Source organism: Danio aesculapii, chromosome 1 (assembly GCF_903798145.1).
Source record: "Danio aesculapii chromosome 1, fDanAes4.1, whole genome shotgun sequence".
In the NCBI taxonomy this organism is placed as follows: Eukaryota; Metazoa; Chordata; class Actinopteri; order Cypriniformes; family Danionidae; genus Danio; species Danio aesculapii.
The window spans coordinates 37,843,233-37,862,452 of NC_079435.1; the positions used below are offsets into that span (position 1 = coordinate 37,843,233).

The 19,220-nt window shown below is 34.4% G+C and overlaps 2 protein-coding genes across 2 annotated transcripts in view; one reads left to right on the top strand and one right to left on the bottom strand.

The window, feature by feature from the left end:
- Positions 1-7,976, bottom strand: part of si:dkey-92j12.5 (multiple PDZ domain protein) — a 66,650-nt gene extending 58,674 nt beyond the window's left edge. The window contains exons 1-6 of the mRNA XM_056453435.1: positions 7,921-7,976; positions 6,523-6,575; positions 6,194-6,363; positions 2,125-2,331; positions 1,850-1,986; positions 1,577-1,739 (exon numbers count right to left, since the gene is read on the bottom strand). Coding sequence (XP_056309410.1) covers positions 1,577-1,739; positions 1,850-1,986; positions 2,125-2,331; positions 6,194-6,363; positions 6,523-6,575; positions 7,921-7,976 — 786 coding nt within the window. The remainder of the gene's footprint in view (positions 1-1,576; positions 1,740-1,849; positions 1,987-2,124; positions 2,332-6,193; positions 6,364-6,522; positions 6,576-7,920) is intronic.
- A 3,835-nt stretch (positions 7,977-11,811) lies between these two features.
- Positions 11,812-19,220, top strand: part of adgrl3.1 (adhesion G protein-coupled receptor L3.1) — a 217,182-nt gene continuing 209,773 nt past the window's right edge. Inside the window, exon 1 of the mRNA XM_056459942.1 lies at positions 11,812-12,259. The gene's annotated coding sequence lies outside the window, so the exon portion shown is untranslated. The remainder of the gene's footprint in view (positions 12,260-19,220) is intronic.

Here is a 19,220-nt window from a genome sequence, read left to right on the forward strand (position 1 = left end):
CCTAATTACCCTAACCTGCCTAGTTAACCTAATTAACCTAGTTAAGCATTTAAATGTCACTTTAAGCTGTAAAGAAGTGTCTTGAAACATATCCAGTCAAATATTGTTTACTGTCATCATGGCAAAGATAAAATTAATTAGTTATTAGAAATGAGTTATTAAAACTATTATGTTTAGAAATGTGTTGAAAAAGTCTTCTCTCCGTTAAACATAAATTGGGAAAAAAAAATAAACAGGGGGGCTAATATTTCTGATTTCAACTGTATGTAATATTCCTCTATATTTTTAAACTTTCTTTTAGTTAAATACAACTTTAAATGAGATTTTCTGAGATATACAAATATTTAATTTCAGACTTTTTAAGTCTGCAAAGTAGCAAGTAAGACTTTCACAATATTGACAAATATTTATATTCTGAATGAACACATTCCAAATGTTCTTTTGTGAAAGATCAAGTGACACCAACATCTGGTGTCATGCCTGTTTAAATTTCAGCTTGCCATAACACATGAAATACTATAGTGCTCAGCATATATACGTCCACCCCTCACAAATCTGTTTTTTTTTTTTTCCATGTTTTTAATAGGAATATTATATTTGTGCATATACATTAGATTAGTCAGTACTGAAGCCAAATCTGGAGCTTATCTAACAAAATAACTTATGATAATGGTCCAAAAACTCGTACACCCAAATTTATATGTTAGAAAAAAATATTAAACACAAATAAAAAACAGGAAAAATCAAGAGAAGCAAAAAATTGAAAAATCTTGTTGACATTTTTTAGGTTGTAATTTTTTTTGCAATATTTTGCTTGAATTTAATTGTATTATCTTTCAATTTCTAAATATGCTTGGTGACTAAAATATTATTTTAATAAATATTTCTGTTTGATAAATTTGTTTTCTTCGAATGCACCAAAATACATTGCCCATATTCACTGTGAGACAGGGATAAATATATTAATTTTCAAAATTAAATTTCAAATAATACTCAATTATGCTGAGCACTGTGCATTATAAAATGTATTCAAATTGAATTGTTTTATTTTACAGACTTTTTGAACAAAAAAACACCTTACTGAGCCTAAACCAATTCTTCAAAAAACATAAAAAAATCTAAGCCAAACATTTAGATAACAATGTATTGAAATAGTCTTGCTAAATGTGGAAGCTACATTTTATATTAATAGATAGAATATCACCATTAAGAAGAAGTATTTCAGTGGAGACATTAGAGACTTTCAAAGCACACACCAAACCTAACAACCTCACATAAAACCTCTAACACTTCAAATGTTAGATGTACTGCGTTTGCGGTAATGTAATCAAATTACTGCTGAGCTGTAACGGATTTAAGCTGCAAGTTAAAGTGAGGCAGCTATAAGGCATAAGACATAACAGTATAAAATATAAGGTAAAATATGATTCAGCTCACTTCAGAGGCACATTTAACAGTCTCAACAGGCCTTTGTACACATTATTTTAGGTATATTTCAGAAAGATGGGTTGTAATGAGATTAAAATAAAAGGGAGCTTTAAAATGAATTGTTCATAAAGGCCGGAGCGTAGCTCACCTTTGGAGGGCTGAATGATGGAGTTGGTTCTCTGGCTACAGTTAATGTTACCACAGAAGCAGCTTCCTGAAGAATCTGGACAGCCTGATCGTGTGTTACAGAGGAATCAAACAGCTTGTCGTTCACTGCTAGAATCTGATCACCTTCATGGAGACGCCCGTCACTAACAGATGGGGGAAAAAATTGTTTTAAATTAACCTGTGCTCATTTTGAAAAATGTGCTTTAATCAGTGAAGTTCTGCTGTGCTGTACTTCATCACTGTCAGTTTATACCTGTAAGCAACAGAGTCTGTCTGAATCTCCTTTATGAAGATACCGTGACCTCCAGTGCTTTCAATCTCCAGGTTAACAATGCTGACACCTAAAGCGCTTTCACCCTTCTCCAGGTCAAAGCTTAGCACAGTGTGACTCTGAGAAACAGAAATAAATGTAAAAGTAATAAAGAATAAAACTGTTACTTTTATAAGATGTAGTTGCAGTATTTATTAAATTCCACATAAATAATATGTTACATATGTCTTATTTAGGATTATGGTGTTGTGAGGTACCTTTGCCATGGACTGCAGTAGAGAAATGTCCTCTGTGATGTAATGGGCAAAAGTCACATGACTGGCGGTTCGACATCGGTCACTATGTCGCTGTGCTGAGAGGTAAGAGTCTCTGTACCTCAGAGTGCACGAGGGGTGAGACGAGTTCAGGACATCTCTGTCATCACACATAGACTGAGGAGGAGCAGACGATGTTCTGGGAGAAACCTGTACTGACACAAAACATTCACATTACTGAATTATAGCACCACACAAAACAATACAATACACACAAACTCAACAACAATCCATTCATTCATTTTCTTTTCGGCTTAGTCCCTTTATTAATCCGGGGTTGCCACAGCGGAATGAACCGCCAACTTATCCAGCATATGTTTTAAGCAGCGGGTGCCCTTCCAGCTACAACCCATCACTGGGAAACATCCATACACACTTATTCAGACTCATACACTACGGATAATTTAGCTTACCAAATTCACCTATACAACATGTCTTTGGACTTGTGGGGGAAACCAGAGCACCCGGAGGAAACCCACGCAAACATGGGGAGAACATGCAAAACTCCACACAGAAATGCCAACTGACCCCAGAGACATATTTTAAAAACATAAATAAATATTACCAACCCAGATTCTTAAAACACACTGTACCTTTCAATAAAAAAATAACCAGCAAACAAACTGGAAACATTTACATTGACAAACAGTTGATGAGGAATGTGAAGAAAAAAGTGTAGCATTTAGATCCATTTCATGCAGAGCCAGTAACAGCTCAGTTATCCTCATAATGAATTCTCATAAAATATAAACAAGTTTAAATGTAGTCATAGCGATATATGTCTAAATGACTGAAGTCTGTCGGGTAAAACATTAGCTCATTGTTAGAATTCAGCCAGTCTGCCAACCAACTGTTTATGCAAATCTGGCCAAGAGCTTACATTTATATTTAGTTTAAATGTGGTGTTACATTTCAGTCTTTCAAGTTTGATGGCAAAACACACAAATATGTGCAATAAAGGGTCTAAAATTTTTTTTCCCACAGAGTATTTGTGTGTATCTGTCACTTTCTGTTTGCTATATGGTGACCAGGTTTAAAATACTAAACAACCTTAATTTAACTATAAAAATGCAGAAGGGTTTCCGCAATGGTCAGGTTTAGAGGTGGGGAAACAAAAATCCTTTACTAAGTCAGTGTAAAATCAACAGAAGTGAATGGAAAGTCTCCACCATAACAAAAGTGAGTGTGTGACTTGCTGACCCCTGTCTTTCTCCTTTCAGCACAGATTAAGTGGTCAGCTCAGGTAAGTAGCTTATACGGCCTCCGTTTGGTCCCTGCTGCTGTTTTCAAAGAGTCATGTCTCTAAATGCACTGCACACATTATACACAAACACAAATGCACACACCAAGGATATGTCAAGCAGTTTGACCTATTCTTACATAATATGCAAATATACGAAGCTGAATTTTGATTTAGAATGCTGATCTGAATCCACTGCATATTTTAAATAATATTCATTTTTACTTTCCCCTTGTTGGAAATACAATTTATGAACATAATCGGCTAAATAAGCATACTACTATTTATGTTGGTGGTTCATTCCGCTGTGGTGACCCCTGATAAATAAGAGACTGAGCCGAAGGAAAGTTAATGAATGAATATTTATGCTCATTCTTTTACTGATTAAAGATCCAAAAGTACCAAAAGACGCAGCCTTTTCATTTGTATTGAAAACATTAATTTTATTGAGATCTGGAGGACATGGGGAGACACTTCCTAAATGATTGGCTCTGCTATCAAAATACTAATTAACACAGATTTTTTATGAAGATATTTTTGAAGAATGAAAAAAACTATTGGATAAATATAGAGGTCTATAATGGCAGACCATATGCCACAACAGCAGGCTAACAGCACAGCTGGCTACTCTTGTTTTTGTTCCTGCTCATTGAAACCTATTATTAAAACAAGTACTTGAAAATAAATCTATTTGATGTTTGATTTCAACAACTTTCCTTAAAGATCTCACTAGATTTGTTCACAGACGTCTATTCCATCACAGAATGTGACAGGAAGCCATAAGCTTTATTAAACCATGACTCATATAAACAACTTATTATTAAGCTTGTGATTATCCATGCCAAGTGGCCTGACCAATGCACAATGAGCGCAAGGATTATCTGAGATATAGGTTTGCTGAAGTAGCTACATCTCGTCATTTTGGTACACCCATAAACATGCAGTTTTTCACGACAAACAGGCATTTACTGGAGTCGCTCGTGTCATCTGGCATCTGCTGATCCTCTCATTTTGGCCTGCTAGAAGATTCTAACACAATCAGTTGTGGCTGTACTGAATAAATCTGAATGTAGCATCTACTGTGTCTATTTTATGAGGATATCTGAGGAGCTGAATTACCCGAGCTGCTCTTTGAAAGCCTGAGCTAACACAGCCCATTTTCAGAAGAGCATTTCCCATCACTACTCTGTCTGTCTGTCTGTCTGTCTGTCTGTCTGTCTGTCTGTCTGACTGTGTCATAATGCACAGACACACACATACACACACTGTGAACCCAGACCACCTCTGAGACACTTTACCGTTATCCTTGAATAACCTCTCATTCCTCCCACTCATATCTAGTGGGCTTCTCTGACCTTCTCTGACTGGGATTCTCTTTGGAAATGCTTAAGTGGCCTATACTGTAGGTCACTGTGGCTATTATACTAAACAGCAAAAGATAGCAAACACAAGCTAAGATCCCAGTTCAGTGCATTCATATGTTTTAAAATAAGTTTTCAGGAATCCAATACAAGTTGGATTTGTGAGCATATTATGTTATGTAACAGTAATAAAAAATGCACCTATCCCTTATCTATTCATTTATTTGATAAATGGCAAAAAATGAATATTACAAATTTGCTGTGTTCTACACTGGTGATGAACTCTGAGTGAGAAATTTTTCATGCTTCATTTACATGATACTTTTGGCTCGATTCGCTTTTTAGCGCTAAGCTTTACCACAAATCTTTGCTTTTGTAATTGTACAAATATACTGCAAAAATAGTGTAAGTTTAATTGCTGTAAAACTGAAAAAATATAATTTTATTCCCGTAAGTCTGTATCATATTTTATTTGAGCCAAAAATAAACCTCAGCCAGACATGACGTAAGCCACAGAGCTTTTAAGCTGGGGTTCAGGGACCCTATTAATTGAGTTCTAGGAAAGCGTACAAATATTTCATTAAAAAAGTTCTAAAATAAAAATGATGTTGAGATAAAATATAAAAATGTGATTCAATAAATCGTTTAAAGAGAATAAAACAAATATTTTATTAAATAATGTAATAAATAATGTAGTACTTTAATAACTAAAATTATTTAATACAATCTAAATAAGTAAATAAATAGCCCAGATTTTGATTTGAATTAATACAAGATAAATGTTACAATAGAATTGAAAAAATACAGAAAATAAAATATATAATTGCTAATTATTCATTAAAAAATTTCTCTAAAATAATATTTAGACCCATTAAAATATAATTTATTCAAAGAACAAATTTGATGATTAAACAAGAAACCTTGATATGTTATATTTGTGGATCCCTGTCAACCTTTTGTCAAACAAAAGGTGTGAAAAAGCTCTGCTTGCATTGGTGAAAATAAAAATGTATGCTGACAATAGGTTAAAAAAAGGGAATCACAGATACATTTAAATTTCAAGTATTAGTGGTGGACTTGAATATCAGTATTAAAATATACTGTCATTAGTCATTCACATTTGGTTGCTACAATATCAGTTACCATGGTAATGATAGAGGTAACACAATGAGGTTAGCTGTGCCATTTCATAATAATGTCACTATTATCAGATTTAGAAATTATAATCATTGAATTTTCTTATCATTTTCATGATAACGAGAAATGGTTTCCAGAAATGTGAAACTAATTGGTGTCCAGTAATTTAAGACTGTTTAATCAGCACATTGTTTAATGTTTTGATATATTTATAATGCATGATTTTTTATTTTATTTTGTCATGTAACGGAATGATGATGATTTATTCTCTGACCTGCTGCTGTTTACGCTGTTGTCCAGTCTCTTGCATGATAAGTATCTGGTGGAACAGGGGACTTTGTAAGACACTTTTGAGCAGACTGAGTTTTTCTTCAGCAGGAAGCTCTCCTCTCTTCTTCAGCCTCTCCTGCAGACGCTCCACTGCCACCAAAGCACGCTGTGTGTCTGTGTAAATGCGCATACACATAAATATATTAATGTACACAAGCACTGACAGCAACTCATGGCCCACATGACAATATGTACAGTAAAACACATGTAATATTCATACTAACTGAGACAAAAGGGCACTGATGAAGGCTAAAAATAACACTTCATACATACCCATCATTTTCAATTCTTTGAGTGCTGAATTACCACCACTTTCTTGCTGACATCTACAAAAACAGAAGAACAATTATGTCAGGAGCAATGACAATCAAACTCTGGAACATATTTAAAAAACAAAACAACAAAAACAAACAGATTTGTTCCTTTCTTATCCTACTCAAGGTGGATTTCAGCATCTTAATCACTAACCGGCATTGACACCTGACAGTTCTTACCTGTGACAGTAAAGGTGACGTTTGGCGGGAAGTGACAGTGACGCAATTTGGCAGCGCTGGCGTTTGTCTCAGTAACCGATGACAGGCTTTATGAATTGTAGTGACGGTTCACTTCATATCTCGCTGATCGCTCTGATAACGCCTGCTGTAATCTGTTATTCATGCTGATGTAATCTGGGTTGGAGTCTCGCACCTCTCCGGGAGGTTCTCGCGGTCGGCACGCGCTCATCACGGACTGCGCGAGCGCTAGTGTTTGCGCTGCCCTGCTAAGGTAATGCGCTTACCGGGGCGGCTTAGCAGCTGTAAACGGACTTAAACTGTGAACGACGGTAATTACCCTGGACAGATGTCCTTACAACCTACCTGATAGGACATTAAGCGCCTGGCGGTGTTGTGGACAACAAAGTGGGAAAACAGTGAAAGGCTAGATATGAAAGCAACCTATGTAAATTAGCAAACAGGTGGCCTCAAACTTGATAACAAGTACCCTGCAATTTAACAACTTAAAGCAGGATGACGCACTGGTTATTATTTTTGTAGATATTCAAGAACATATTTCAACTAAAAGGCTAGGTGAGATGAAAAGATTCACTAACGTTTGTTACTAATGTTTTTTTTTTCTTCATGGACCACTACACTAAATATCAGCAAAGCTGTTTTTGTCCAGCATTAAACATATCAGCCTGCATGTTATGAAAGTTTGGCGAAACTAGTTGACCAATTTAGTTCAGATTTGTACGTTTAACCACAAAAGTTACAAATGAGAGTGCGAACCAGGTGCGAACCAACAGAAATCGCCTTGGCGTGATGATGTAACCATAGCAACATGCTCGTTTGCTGCATGCATCGAATGGTTCAAGGAAAAAAAAAACACAGATACTGTAGTAAATCATCATAGATATACATTTCATGGCTTAAACGTATCAAAAAAGGCAAGTGTTCAGTTTACATCTTTCTCGCACTACTGTTTAAACACGGACTCTGTCTCAAGGATGTGGGCTGAGCAGTTTGAAACAATAAATTCGACAGCTAAAAAGGAAGTGAAATCAGCATTCATGTGTACTGACAAGTGCAATGCGGTTTCTTGGATGTTGCACTGCATGCTGCCTGTCAGTCTTCATTCGTTACGTTCTCACTCTGAACCGTAAAGATCAATATTTAAACGCTTATTTCTCACCTAACATTTACCTTCAGATCAACAGGTTTTCTCCGGAGCTCATGGAAAGCTGCCATTCGGACGTCTCATCGGATGATCTAAGCCCATGCAAGGTAGATTTTAAACATTTTTTAAATGTCGAAAGTCGCATTAGAGACATTATTTAGACAGCCTAGGGTTTGCGTGAGACTGATAACTAGCTGTCAGCGCGCATGTCCGCGATGCGCCTTTGATGCCCGTGAGTTTAATGCAAATGGATGTCCAGGCCTCTCCCCCCTCATTTCATGAAATAACACAGACATCAGCTCTTATTACTCCTGCTCATGAGAGACATTAATTAGTGCATGTTCACAAATCATAATTTGTGGAATATTAAGTCTCAAATAAAACTGATGGAAGCCGTGCCAACACAGACATGGCTTAAATCAATGGTTCAGTTAAGTTATAATTACTTAAAAAAAGTGCAGAACAGTTCCATTAAAAAAGGTCTTTTGTGTCCCTCATAAGTATCTCAAACACGTCTCCAACAATGACATTTTCGTGTGCAACCTTTCATGCTAAAATGCTTTGCTTTTCCCCTACATTTGTGTACTTTCCATTTACTTCAGCACCTAGTTCATTGTACATTATTTTTGAAATGCAAACTTAAGTGTGTGTGTGCACCAATGGCATTCTTTTTGTCTTTATTTTTGTTTATACACACATTTTATCTAGATATATTATTTAGCATTGATATTGGAATGTGATCATTTGCAATAGTCACATCGCAGGATATCTTACGTAAATTTTAGATCACAATTTATCGTTGGCACATGTTTTTAATGCCTATGATTGTATAATGATTTTAAAAGCATTCCGATATAAGAAATTGTACCATTTGTGACCTTATTTATGATTAATATTATTGAATTATTTAAATTTTTATCATTCAGTTAGTGTACTTCAATACCGTTAGACCCGGGAAATGATAAAACACTTTATTTAAATTTTTTTCTTTATTTCACTTTTTTCCTTGATTGTATTTACAGATTGTTATGCATGAAAATACTCACAACACATGCAAATACAGAAATGCACTACAAATAGCACAGACCACAACGAAAATGTGTCAGAGGACCCCATAAATTTTATAGATTATTTTTGAGATTTTATGGAGATGCACTCCCACTGCAGAATCATCCCAATCAATCTAACATTATAAATTCTTTCCAAATAGATATATATTGTCATCTGGTGAAATTGTATTCATATCGCAATATCACAAAATAAAAAAATATATTGCAACGTTAGATTTTTTTCCAATATCGTGCAGCCTTGGCCCACAGTGTTCAACACTTGCAAATCACATTTCAAATTGTCTTTACTCTTTAAAAAACAATAATTTTTCTGTTATTTTATTAGGTGTAGTAAGTTTCATTTGGGTGTTTAGTTAGTGTATTTTTGTTTATTATTTTTCTGTGGGTTCACCCCGAGGTATTTGGCTTCACGTTTTTTTTCTTGGTGATAAAAAAAGAAAAGACAAAAAAAAAAAAGAAAAATAAAGAGACTCTATATAAAGGGGTTATTAAAAGTGAATTTTATTTGTCGGGTGTTCTTTTATGTTGCGGCCTTGACCCTAGACCAGGGTCGTAACAGATGCTTTTAATAAAATGTTAAAGACTGTGACATAAATGTAAGAAGTATTCATATAAAGCTGGTAGCTGAGTTTTTCTTTTGCTTTTGTACCATGACTTATAGGTGCTTATTTGGCGAGTGAGATGATGCACCTCCATTTTTCCTTTCTCATGTGAAAGGCTTGTCATGCAGCACGTGTATACGCCTACATCGTTACCAAAACAACATGCAGGTTGGTTATATGTGTGAACACACAAATATGACCCAAACACTTGCAATTAATAGTGTGGATAGTCTCATTGACAAGATTTGTTTTTGAGAAAAAAAAAAGATTTCTCTGCATGCAGTTTGAACATAGCTTTACTTCTGTGCTATTCACACCTTCATCGCAGTTCCCTGCTGAATTCATTCCGGATTTGTTGTCATGGTTACTGATTATTTTGTGCACCTGCTTCTTGTTCAGTTAATTTTTCTCCTACAAATGTTCACCCAGTGTACTTGTACTCATTGTCCAGTATTTGAATTTTGTTGTTAAGAGCATGGTTTTTCATGTTTGATTACCATGTTTATTTTTAATAGTAAATTATTTACCCTCCTACCTACATTGGCAAAACAATAATTAAACTTTACTTAATTTATCTTTTGCAAGCTTTTCCATTCAGACTTTAAGTAAACCTAAATGTTTGTTGAGTATTGTCTTGTCATTTGAAGTTATTGACCTCAAGTAGGCCTAAATTAATATTTTATTTGATTGTGTAATTTTGTAGAGAAGTAAATAAATAAATATTGTAGTAAATAAATAGTAAATAAATATTGCTTGTCATAAAATGACAAGACACTCCGCCTAAGAACAAAAGTAATGTTAAAACTGTAAATACAGCTGGAAAACAATGAAAAATCAAAAGTGTGTGATGAAAAATTTCAGAAAGGTTTACTTTGATATTTACTATAATACTTTATAACCAGGGCAACATAGTGGTTAGCACTGTCAGCTTACAGCAAAAAGTCCGCTGGTTCGAGTCCCGGCTGGGTCAGTTGTCGTTTCTGTGTGGAGTTTGCATGTTTCCCTGTGTCAGTGTGGGTTTCCTCTGGGTCCTCTGGTTTCCTTCATAGTTCATATACATGCGATATAGGTAAATTGAGTAAACTAAATTGGCCGTAGTGTATGTGTGTGAATGAGTGTGTATGGATTTTTCCCAGTACTGTGTTGCAGGTGGAAGAGCATCCACTTTGTAAAACATATGCTGGATAAGTTGGCAGTTCATTCCACTGTGGCGACCCCTGATGAATAAAGGGACTAAGCCGAAGGAAAATTAATGAATGAATTTAAAATCAATTCCAAATAAAATCTCCAGCATTAATGTATCACAAGTAACTTTTAAAAATATTTTTGCTTCCTTGTACTAACTCAATGCAGAAACTGGATTTAAAAAAAAATATTTGTCGTATGTTTATAGAAATACAAGCTATTTCAGTATTTTATAATATTGTTTTATTTAAAAGACTTTGTGTTCCTTTAATTCAACAACACTGTTGCAATCACATATCATTACTATGAATATGTAAATACAAATTGTAAAAGGATAAATTAAATTCTATAAATATTAATCTTCCTTTTAGGACAATGTCTTTATTACTAATTAACCCTATTAATACATTTCTGTTTAAGATATAGCTTTGACTTCTCAACCATGTTACAAGGATTTTTTTATATTTAAACATTATTTTGTAGAACGTGTATAATTAAAAATAATTTCAAATGAACTCATTGTAGTGTAGTGTAGTAATAACCTCAATTAAGCATTGTCAACCCTGATAGCTTAACATTGCTGTATTATATAATATTCAAACTGACAGTTTAACATGCAAAGTATTAACGTTTGTATATATATATATATATATATATATATATATATATATATATATATATATATATATATATATATATATATATATATATATTATATTTATTTATTTATATCAGGTAGGTTGTAAGGACATATGTTATATATATATATATATATATATATATATATATATATATATATATATATATATATATATATGTTTTTTTCCAACGTATTAAAATGTTTCAAAGTGGAAAAGGCACAGTGTAACAATTTCTCTGAATGACCCCGCAGGTGATAGGAAGGTCGACCCTTCACTGCTGTGCGCGCACTCGGCCACCAGAGCGTGCTCAAGCCTTCCCGTCACCCCAGCTCCAGATTCACCGCCCCTCTCTTATTCTCCTTTTCTTTCTCTTTCCCTCCCACCCTCCATCCTTGAATCAAGCATCACTTTGCTTCCAAATTGGCTTGTCATTTTCTCTCGGCGCTCGTTCGCTAGCTGTCGGGTCGCATGGACGATATAGCGATGGACTGGCGCTGATCTCGCGGATTGTGCCATCGCTGGAGCCACTCTGCGCATTTTCCTCTTATTCCCAAAAAAAAAAAAAAAAACTGATCGGGATACAGCACGGGATACGATCCCCTGTGTCCACCATAGATCTACTGGGTTTGGGGGACGAAGGATACTCGATATATATTCAGATCTTGATCGAGGGTCCTCGGGAGGCTTCAAGCCTCAGAACGGCGCATCTGGAGGAGAAGCTCAAAACACATTCTGCGTGTTTTATTCACACACGGACACACTGTCAAGGGAATTAAGGAGCATTCCGAGATCACACAGCCCGATGCTGCTCAGCACATCCGTAGCTGACTCCTTTTCCAGTGCTTTATAAGATGAGGTGAGTCAATGCTTTTAAACGAGGTGACGTTATTTCTTACGGGCCAATAAATCAATAACCGATGGACGTGTGAATGGAAGCGCCAGTGAGATGCTGTAGCTAGTTTGCGCTCTCTGAACTCTCCATATCCAACAGCTGAATTATACGGTGTGTGTGTGGCATCGGACACAGGATGCTTTTTGCCGTGTGTCGTGCGTGGTGTTTTAATGGGCGTCGGTGCGCGCGCGCGTGTTTGAGTGTACAAGTCGCTTCCTTCAGCTCTTGCCGTAGCGAAACCATAGCTTTCATTTGTTTATAACCGCCAGGATCGAGCCAGGCAGCGTGAGACAAATAACGCTATATTGATGGCCTGCATTCCCTTAGCTTTTACATAAAGAGAAGACTGTCAACGCCTCGCTCGACTTAGTTTTTGTATATTGAATATATATATATATATATATATATATATATATATATATATATATATATATATATATATATATATATATATATGTATGTATGTATATAAATGTATATATATTTATATATTTATATATGTGTGTGTGTGTGTGTGTGTAAACAGGGGATGCGTTAGTATGAATATGGAAGAAAAAGAGGAAAGCATCTTCAAAATAAACAGCCACTGTGATAGCCTTGAGAACGTCCACAACGTTTCATGCAACCAAACACCGTCAGATCAGTACAGAGATCATATGACCTTGATTCATTGACTAATAAAGACACAACTGCCATTCATGTCACCCTGATGTCATGAAAATTGCAGTACGTGCTGGCTCATCATATATAGCGCATTACCAATCTTGCAGGATTATTTGTCATTTGTCAACAGAGATTATTTAAAGGCTAAGTAGTCAGCTCAGTTATAGATTTTAATTGATTGTTTACCTCGTGTAGATGACCCATTTAAAAAAGCAAAATACCTCAGTGTCTGCGTTCCACCGATTGCAGTGAACTCACATCACATATTGTGTGCAATACAAATAGACAGAGACAGGAAGAACGGACAGATTGCCTAACAGCCAAGTTCATCCAGGTCAGATCAAAAATCAAAGGCCTTTGAAGTCACAACCAAAAATATCAGACCTATTTTGGTGAAAGGATTGTGGATATATTCAGCTCAGTGCAAGATAACTAATCTGTGATATAACATTAGGGGTTTGATTTCAGTCTTGGCCCCTAGTCAAACTCAGAATAATTGTTAGGTCTCTTTGTGCTCCCTCAACGGATAAATTATGAGCAGACGAAAGTAAAAGCATAAGTAGATCTACATTTAGCAATAAGAAACACATTAAAGGTATGGTTTACCAAAAATAAGATACAATTCTGTCATTGTTTGCCTAAACTCATGTTATTTCAATCCTGTTTGACTTTCTTTCTTCAGTGCAACACCAAAGGAGATGTTAGGATAGATGACTGCTTCAGTTCGCTTTTATTTTACAGTAAGAAGACGCAACGAACGTGAATGACAACTGAAGCTTTCTGTCACAAACATGTGCGACAACATCTCTTTTTGTGTTCTTCAGAAGAAATAACCTTCCTTTGGAACAAGATGAGAATGAGTAAACAATGACAAAATTCAGAGTTTAGGTATATGGTTTCGCAGCATTTTGCACTGAATAATGTGATGGCACTTTGCAGTTTATTTTCTACTTGCTTGGAATGCTGTCTCAGATATTTAAATAGACAAATAGTTGAATTTTTAACATTATGACAGTAACAAAAAATTACAAAAGGGGTAATTTGTGCTTTTCTATGATAAATGAACACTTTTAGATCCTTGTGAGTTTCTGTTTTCCATCAAGATGTTTGCTCGGTTCCCTTGTTTTGTCAGTGGGTGGTGTGCTGAATTTCACACACAAGGGTGGAGTTGTATTTTTCAGATTGGGTTTTCTGGTTTTGTCTTTTTGCTTTGATGGGGTGTTTTGTATTTCCACCCGTTGTGTCTTAAAGCTGACTTGGGAAATTTCCGCACCCCTAACACCACCAAACAGAGCTGTAAAATATAAATGAAAATGCTTTCAAATAGATTTAGGAGCTACACACATCACTCAGGCCAACAACTACATATTACTTTATGAAATGTCTATCATTGCCTTGGGGTGTAAATCTTATATATTATTATTTTTTTTCTTTTTCTGTGCTTTTGGGCAATTCTTAATGTGTTCAACTATCAAAAGAGTTTGTAGTTTGTTACGCTGGATTGCAGCAAAACCTTGCCCACCTTTATTTTAAATGAAGCGCTTAACACGATTTGGACTATACTCATTTGCAATGTAAATGTACAGTATATAAGAAACTTGATGTTTGAATAAATATATACTTTCAAAAAACATGGTGTTTGGAAATATTCATGTATTAATTTGAAAAGCTGAGAACAGTGTCTTAGGCTATCTCTTGCATCACATCAAAGCTGGTTCTGTCTTAAACAGTCATTGCATAGCACTTTCTCTAATATTATGAGATTTAAAGTAAGACTGCACAATATATTGTTTCTTCAACATTGATATTTCAGGGTGATCATTCACAATAGTCACATTGCAGGATATGCAATGTTGAATCTGGATAATAATTTATTATTTGCATGTGTTTTTGAGGCCTGTATAAAAGCATTCAGTCCTAATAAATTGTATAGTAAATGTATGAGTAAAAGTAACATTAAAAGTAACATTAATAATGATTCAATTTATTTACATATTAATATAACAAAGACTATGAATAATCTAAACTTGATAAGACTCTTTTAAAATTAATAAAACACTGTTTATTTCATAATTTTTTGTTGTAATTATCTCTGTTTGCAGACTAGGGCTGGGCGATATGGCAAAAATCTTACAAAAAAAAACTTCTTTGTTTTATTTCGGCTAGAATAAAAGCAGTTTTAAATTTTTAATGAACCATTTTAAGGTCAAATTATTAGCCCCTTTAAGCAATTTTTTTTGACTGTCTACAGAAGAAACCATCGTTATACAATAACTTGCCTAATAACCCTAAGCTGCCTAGTTAACCTAATGAACCTAGTTAAGCCTTTAAATGTCACTTTAAGCTGTGAAAAATATCTAGTCAAATATTATTTACTGTCATCATGGCAAAGATAAAATAAATAATTGGAAATGAGTTATTTAAACTATTATGTTTAGAAATGTGCTGAAAAAATTAAACAGAAATTGGGGGAAAAATAAACAGGGGGGCTAATAATTCTGACTTCAACTGTAAGTGGTTAATGCTTCCAGATTTAAGAGTACGCCAACAATGACTGAAGCTACAAAAATTAGAGGGTCCATTAAATGGCATGTTTTCTAATTTTCTAATCTGATTAATATTAATCTGATTAATATCAACACATTTTTAGAGACCCATAAATGCACTGTTTTGGCTGTGTGATTGGATCTTAGATCAGTATAGAGTAAAAAAGTCCAGAGATATCATTGTTATTGACATAAATTTGATCATGATTCAATATAGTTTAGTTTATCGGCCCAACTCTATTGTAGGCTGTTTATTATATTTTATGCAGATGTACTCCCTTATAGAACTATACCAATCAACATAAAACTATAGATTATTTCCAAATAGAAATATTCCAGTCATCTGGTGAATTTGTACTCACATCGGAATATATTTAGCAGAAAAACTAAATAAACTCTCATTTAAAATGTTAATAATTAAATGACAAATGCAAGTGTCTCACCACATGTAAAGCCACACATCTCCATCAATGATTTTTTCTTAAAACATAAATATAGAGCTTTACATATTTCTTGAAAAGAAGCAAATTTGAACAATGACAATCTTTTGGTCTGATATTACTGTTAATAGTGTCATATAACTGAGTATTACCCTTTTTAAAACACATTGTGTACTGAATGTCATACTTTTTCTGTAGTCATAAATAATAATAATAATTATTATTATTATTTAGACATTGCAATGGCTGAACTACAATGTTAATAGTTGCTTAATTCATTAGAATATCTTTAAGAATGTTTTGTGCTTCACAGATAAAGAAATTAAAACAGGGTTTGAAAATGTAAATGTATTTATTTGGGGGGGGGGGGGGGTTGTTAATTATAATAACTATAATTTAAAAATATTTCAAATAGACAACATGAAAATAACACACTAGGACCATGAAAAAAACATCTCTGCAAAATGATGAACATAAAATGGTGGGTTTTATTTGTTGGTGCATTTTTTGAATGTCACAGCATGGGTCAAAGTGTAATTTGCAACACTCACTCATTATCAAAGAGGGGCCGGTGGGAAACATGCTCCGACAGATGCTTTCATCATCAAAGGGCGACAAGCTCAGCATGCAGGATGCTTTGTGATATGGGTTTGATTGCATGAATATACAAACAGTGTTTTGTGGCTACATCCTGATGTCATAGATCGGTAAAAGCGAGTCCAATAAGAGTCCAATGAGTCCATGCATACACACCCGGTAACCTTTGAATATATATACAAATTAAATGCAGTTTGTAATATACTGTTATATAACAATACACTGTTTGATTAAAATGTAGCAGCTACACACTGAGTGTGTGTGTGTGTGTGTGTGTGTGTGTGTGTGTGTGTGTTTGGAGCAAATGGAGTAGTTGTGTTCTAGCGAGTGCTTCTCTTCTCATTCTTTCAATGTCCTTCAAACTAAAATAGTGATTCGCATGAATAATACAGCTTTCTCATCTCAATCTTTTTCTCCATCCTTTTCTTCCTCTCTCTTTTACTTACAAATTCATCCATTTTTATACAGACTCAGGGCAGGAGCTGAAAGCTGCTGAGTGTGTACAGGCCATGTTTTAAAGAAGAAAATCTGTATATGTGTGTGTGTGTGTGTGTATGTGTGTGTGTGTGTTAAGAGCCTAGATGAATAAGGAGGTCACCAAACAATGACGATGGGATTTGAAATGGTTTCTGAAGGACCTTGATTATTTCAGCCCAACAGGAAATTGAGAGCCATGATCGCATGTTTATTTTCCTCCATTTGCAAGGTTAAAATGTTATTAGTGAGCTTAGGTGGTAAGTGAACTTTTGTGGTGTAAAGTGTCACAACAATGTGCCAGAAAAAAAATATTTTAAGAAAGAGCAGAATGGTTAATTAAAACCCGACCAACGAGACTGACTTTTTAAAGGCAGTGACCTAAATATGTTCATTGTATTTTAAAGGAATTTAATAATTATAAAAAAAATATATATATAAGTTAAATAAAAACTAAAAACTGTTTTATTCTGACAGAAATTAAACAAATAAGACTTTCTCCAGAAGAAAAAATATTATCAGACACCAGAGACATATATATATATATGGACTAGTATTGACAAGTAGCTTGGAATAAAATGTGAAAAAAATCAATTAAGCTTCAATTAAAAATACAATTTGAACTGCTAAAAAAATTCAAACTGTTAACACAATAGTCAATAATAACAGTTGTATTCACAGTAATACAACTGTCACACAACTGTTAATGATAACTCAGTGATGCTAATTTACTTCACTTTTCTTACTAACAATTCAGCTTTGTAAATTGGTTTTTGGTTCTTAATTTTTATGTTTATTATGTTTATTAAAAATAATCTGGTGAAAATGGAAAATGATGGTATAATTCAAAAGTATGTTTATTCAGACATGTAATGGCTTTTATGACATATACTCTATGTTTTGGATTAACTAAAAATAATTTTCTGATTAGAGAATAGTCAGACTATGCTGGTGGCTTTGTATTTGGATGATTTACTAAAAAAACAGCATTTGCTCTGTAAATGATCTAGACTAGTTGCACTGTCTACTAAACTTCATATAAAAAAAAAACATCCTGTGTGAATGCCAAAAATGCGTTTGATTGGAGTATGGTGGACCCTAATTATACAGCCGGTTTTAGACCATCTTGTCATTCAGACAACCCACCGACTAGTCTGTTTTGAAAATATCCTGTCTTGTGTGTGTGAAGTCTTTTCATGTCAGCCCACGCTTCCATGTTCAGAGCATGCAGTGACTCACAGTGTGTGATGTCAAGTGCTTCAAGCTAAAGTCAGAGCAAAAATAGTGATGATGATGTCATCAAACACAGCTTTCTCACCATGATGTGTCTACCCATGTCTTAATTGAGTCCTGCAATCCCATGCACCATACAGCATGACAAGACAAACAAACCCTGTCAATCCATGGCACTGTGGAAATCGTGTTATGTAAAACATCTTCAGTGTCATATAAGACAAATAATGTCTATATGTGAACCTGAAGGACAAAACCAGTGCGGTTAAGATGTGGGGTTATCTTTGTAGGAATTAGGCATGGGCCGGTATAAGATTCTGACGGTGTGATAACCCTGGATAAAAATATCACGGTATTGTGATTACTGCTCTAAAATATATTCTTTTTAAATGTCTGGGTAAAAAACAAAAACTTTTTCCCCATTTGAACACAATATATTTAAGTTTTTGAAAGATTTATAATATTTTTTAACAGTAAACATGTCAGGCTGAATAATTCAAATTAATCATTGACTTCTGCTGTCTTTATTTGTTTCAAAAACACAGATTTCTTTACAATTTAAAATAGCATCTTTGGATATTTTTTTTTCTGCTGAAGATACTGTTGTCCTAAATAACAAAAATGTAAATAAAAAATCTTACACGTACCTTAGGAACGGTATTACAGGAAATTTTGGCAATTTTAAAACCTTGACTTTTCCAAACCGCGGTATACCTTGAAAACGGTTATCATCCCATGCCTAGTAGGAATAGCTAACAAAACAGTGTTAAAACGTTGTGTTTTTCTTTTATGCCAAAATTATTGGTACATGGACCCTTATCACAAGGCTGTTATGACGCGTTTAGCGGTCATCAGCATTTTAAATCCTATAGAAGTTTTTAATAATTCGATTTTTAAAAGAATACATGAACATTTATATGTATTTATGAATGTAGCATATCATCTTTGCTTCAAATTACAAAAAACGAATTA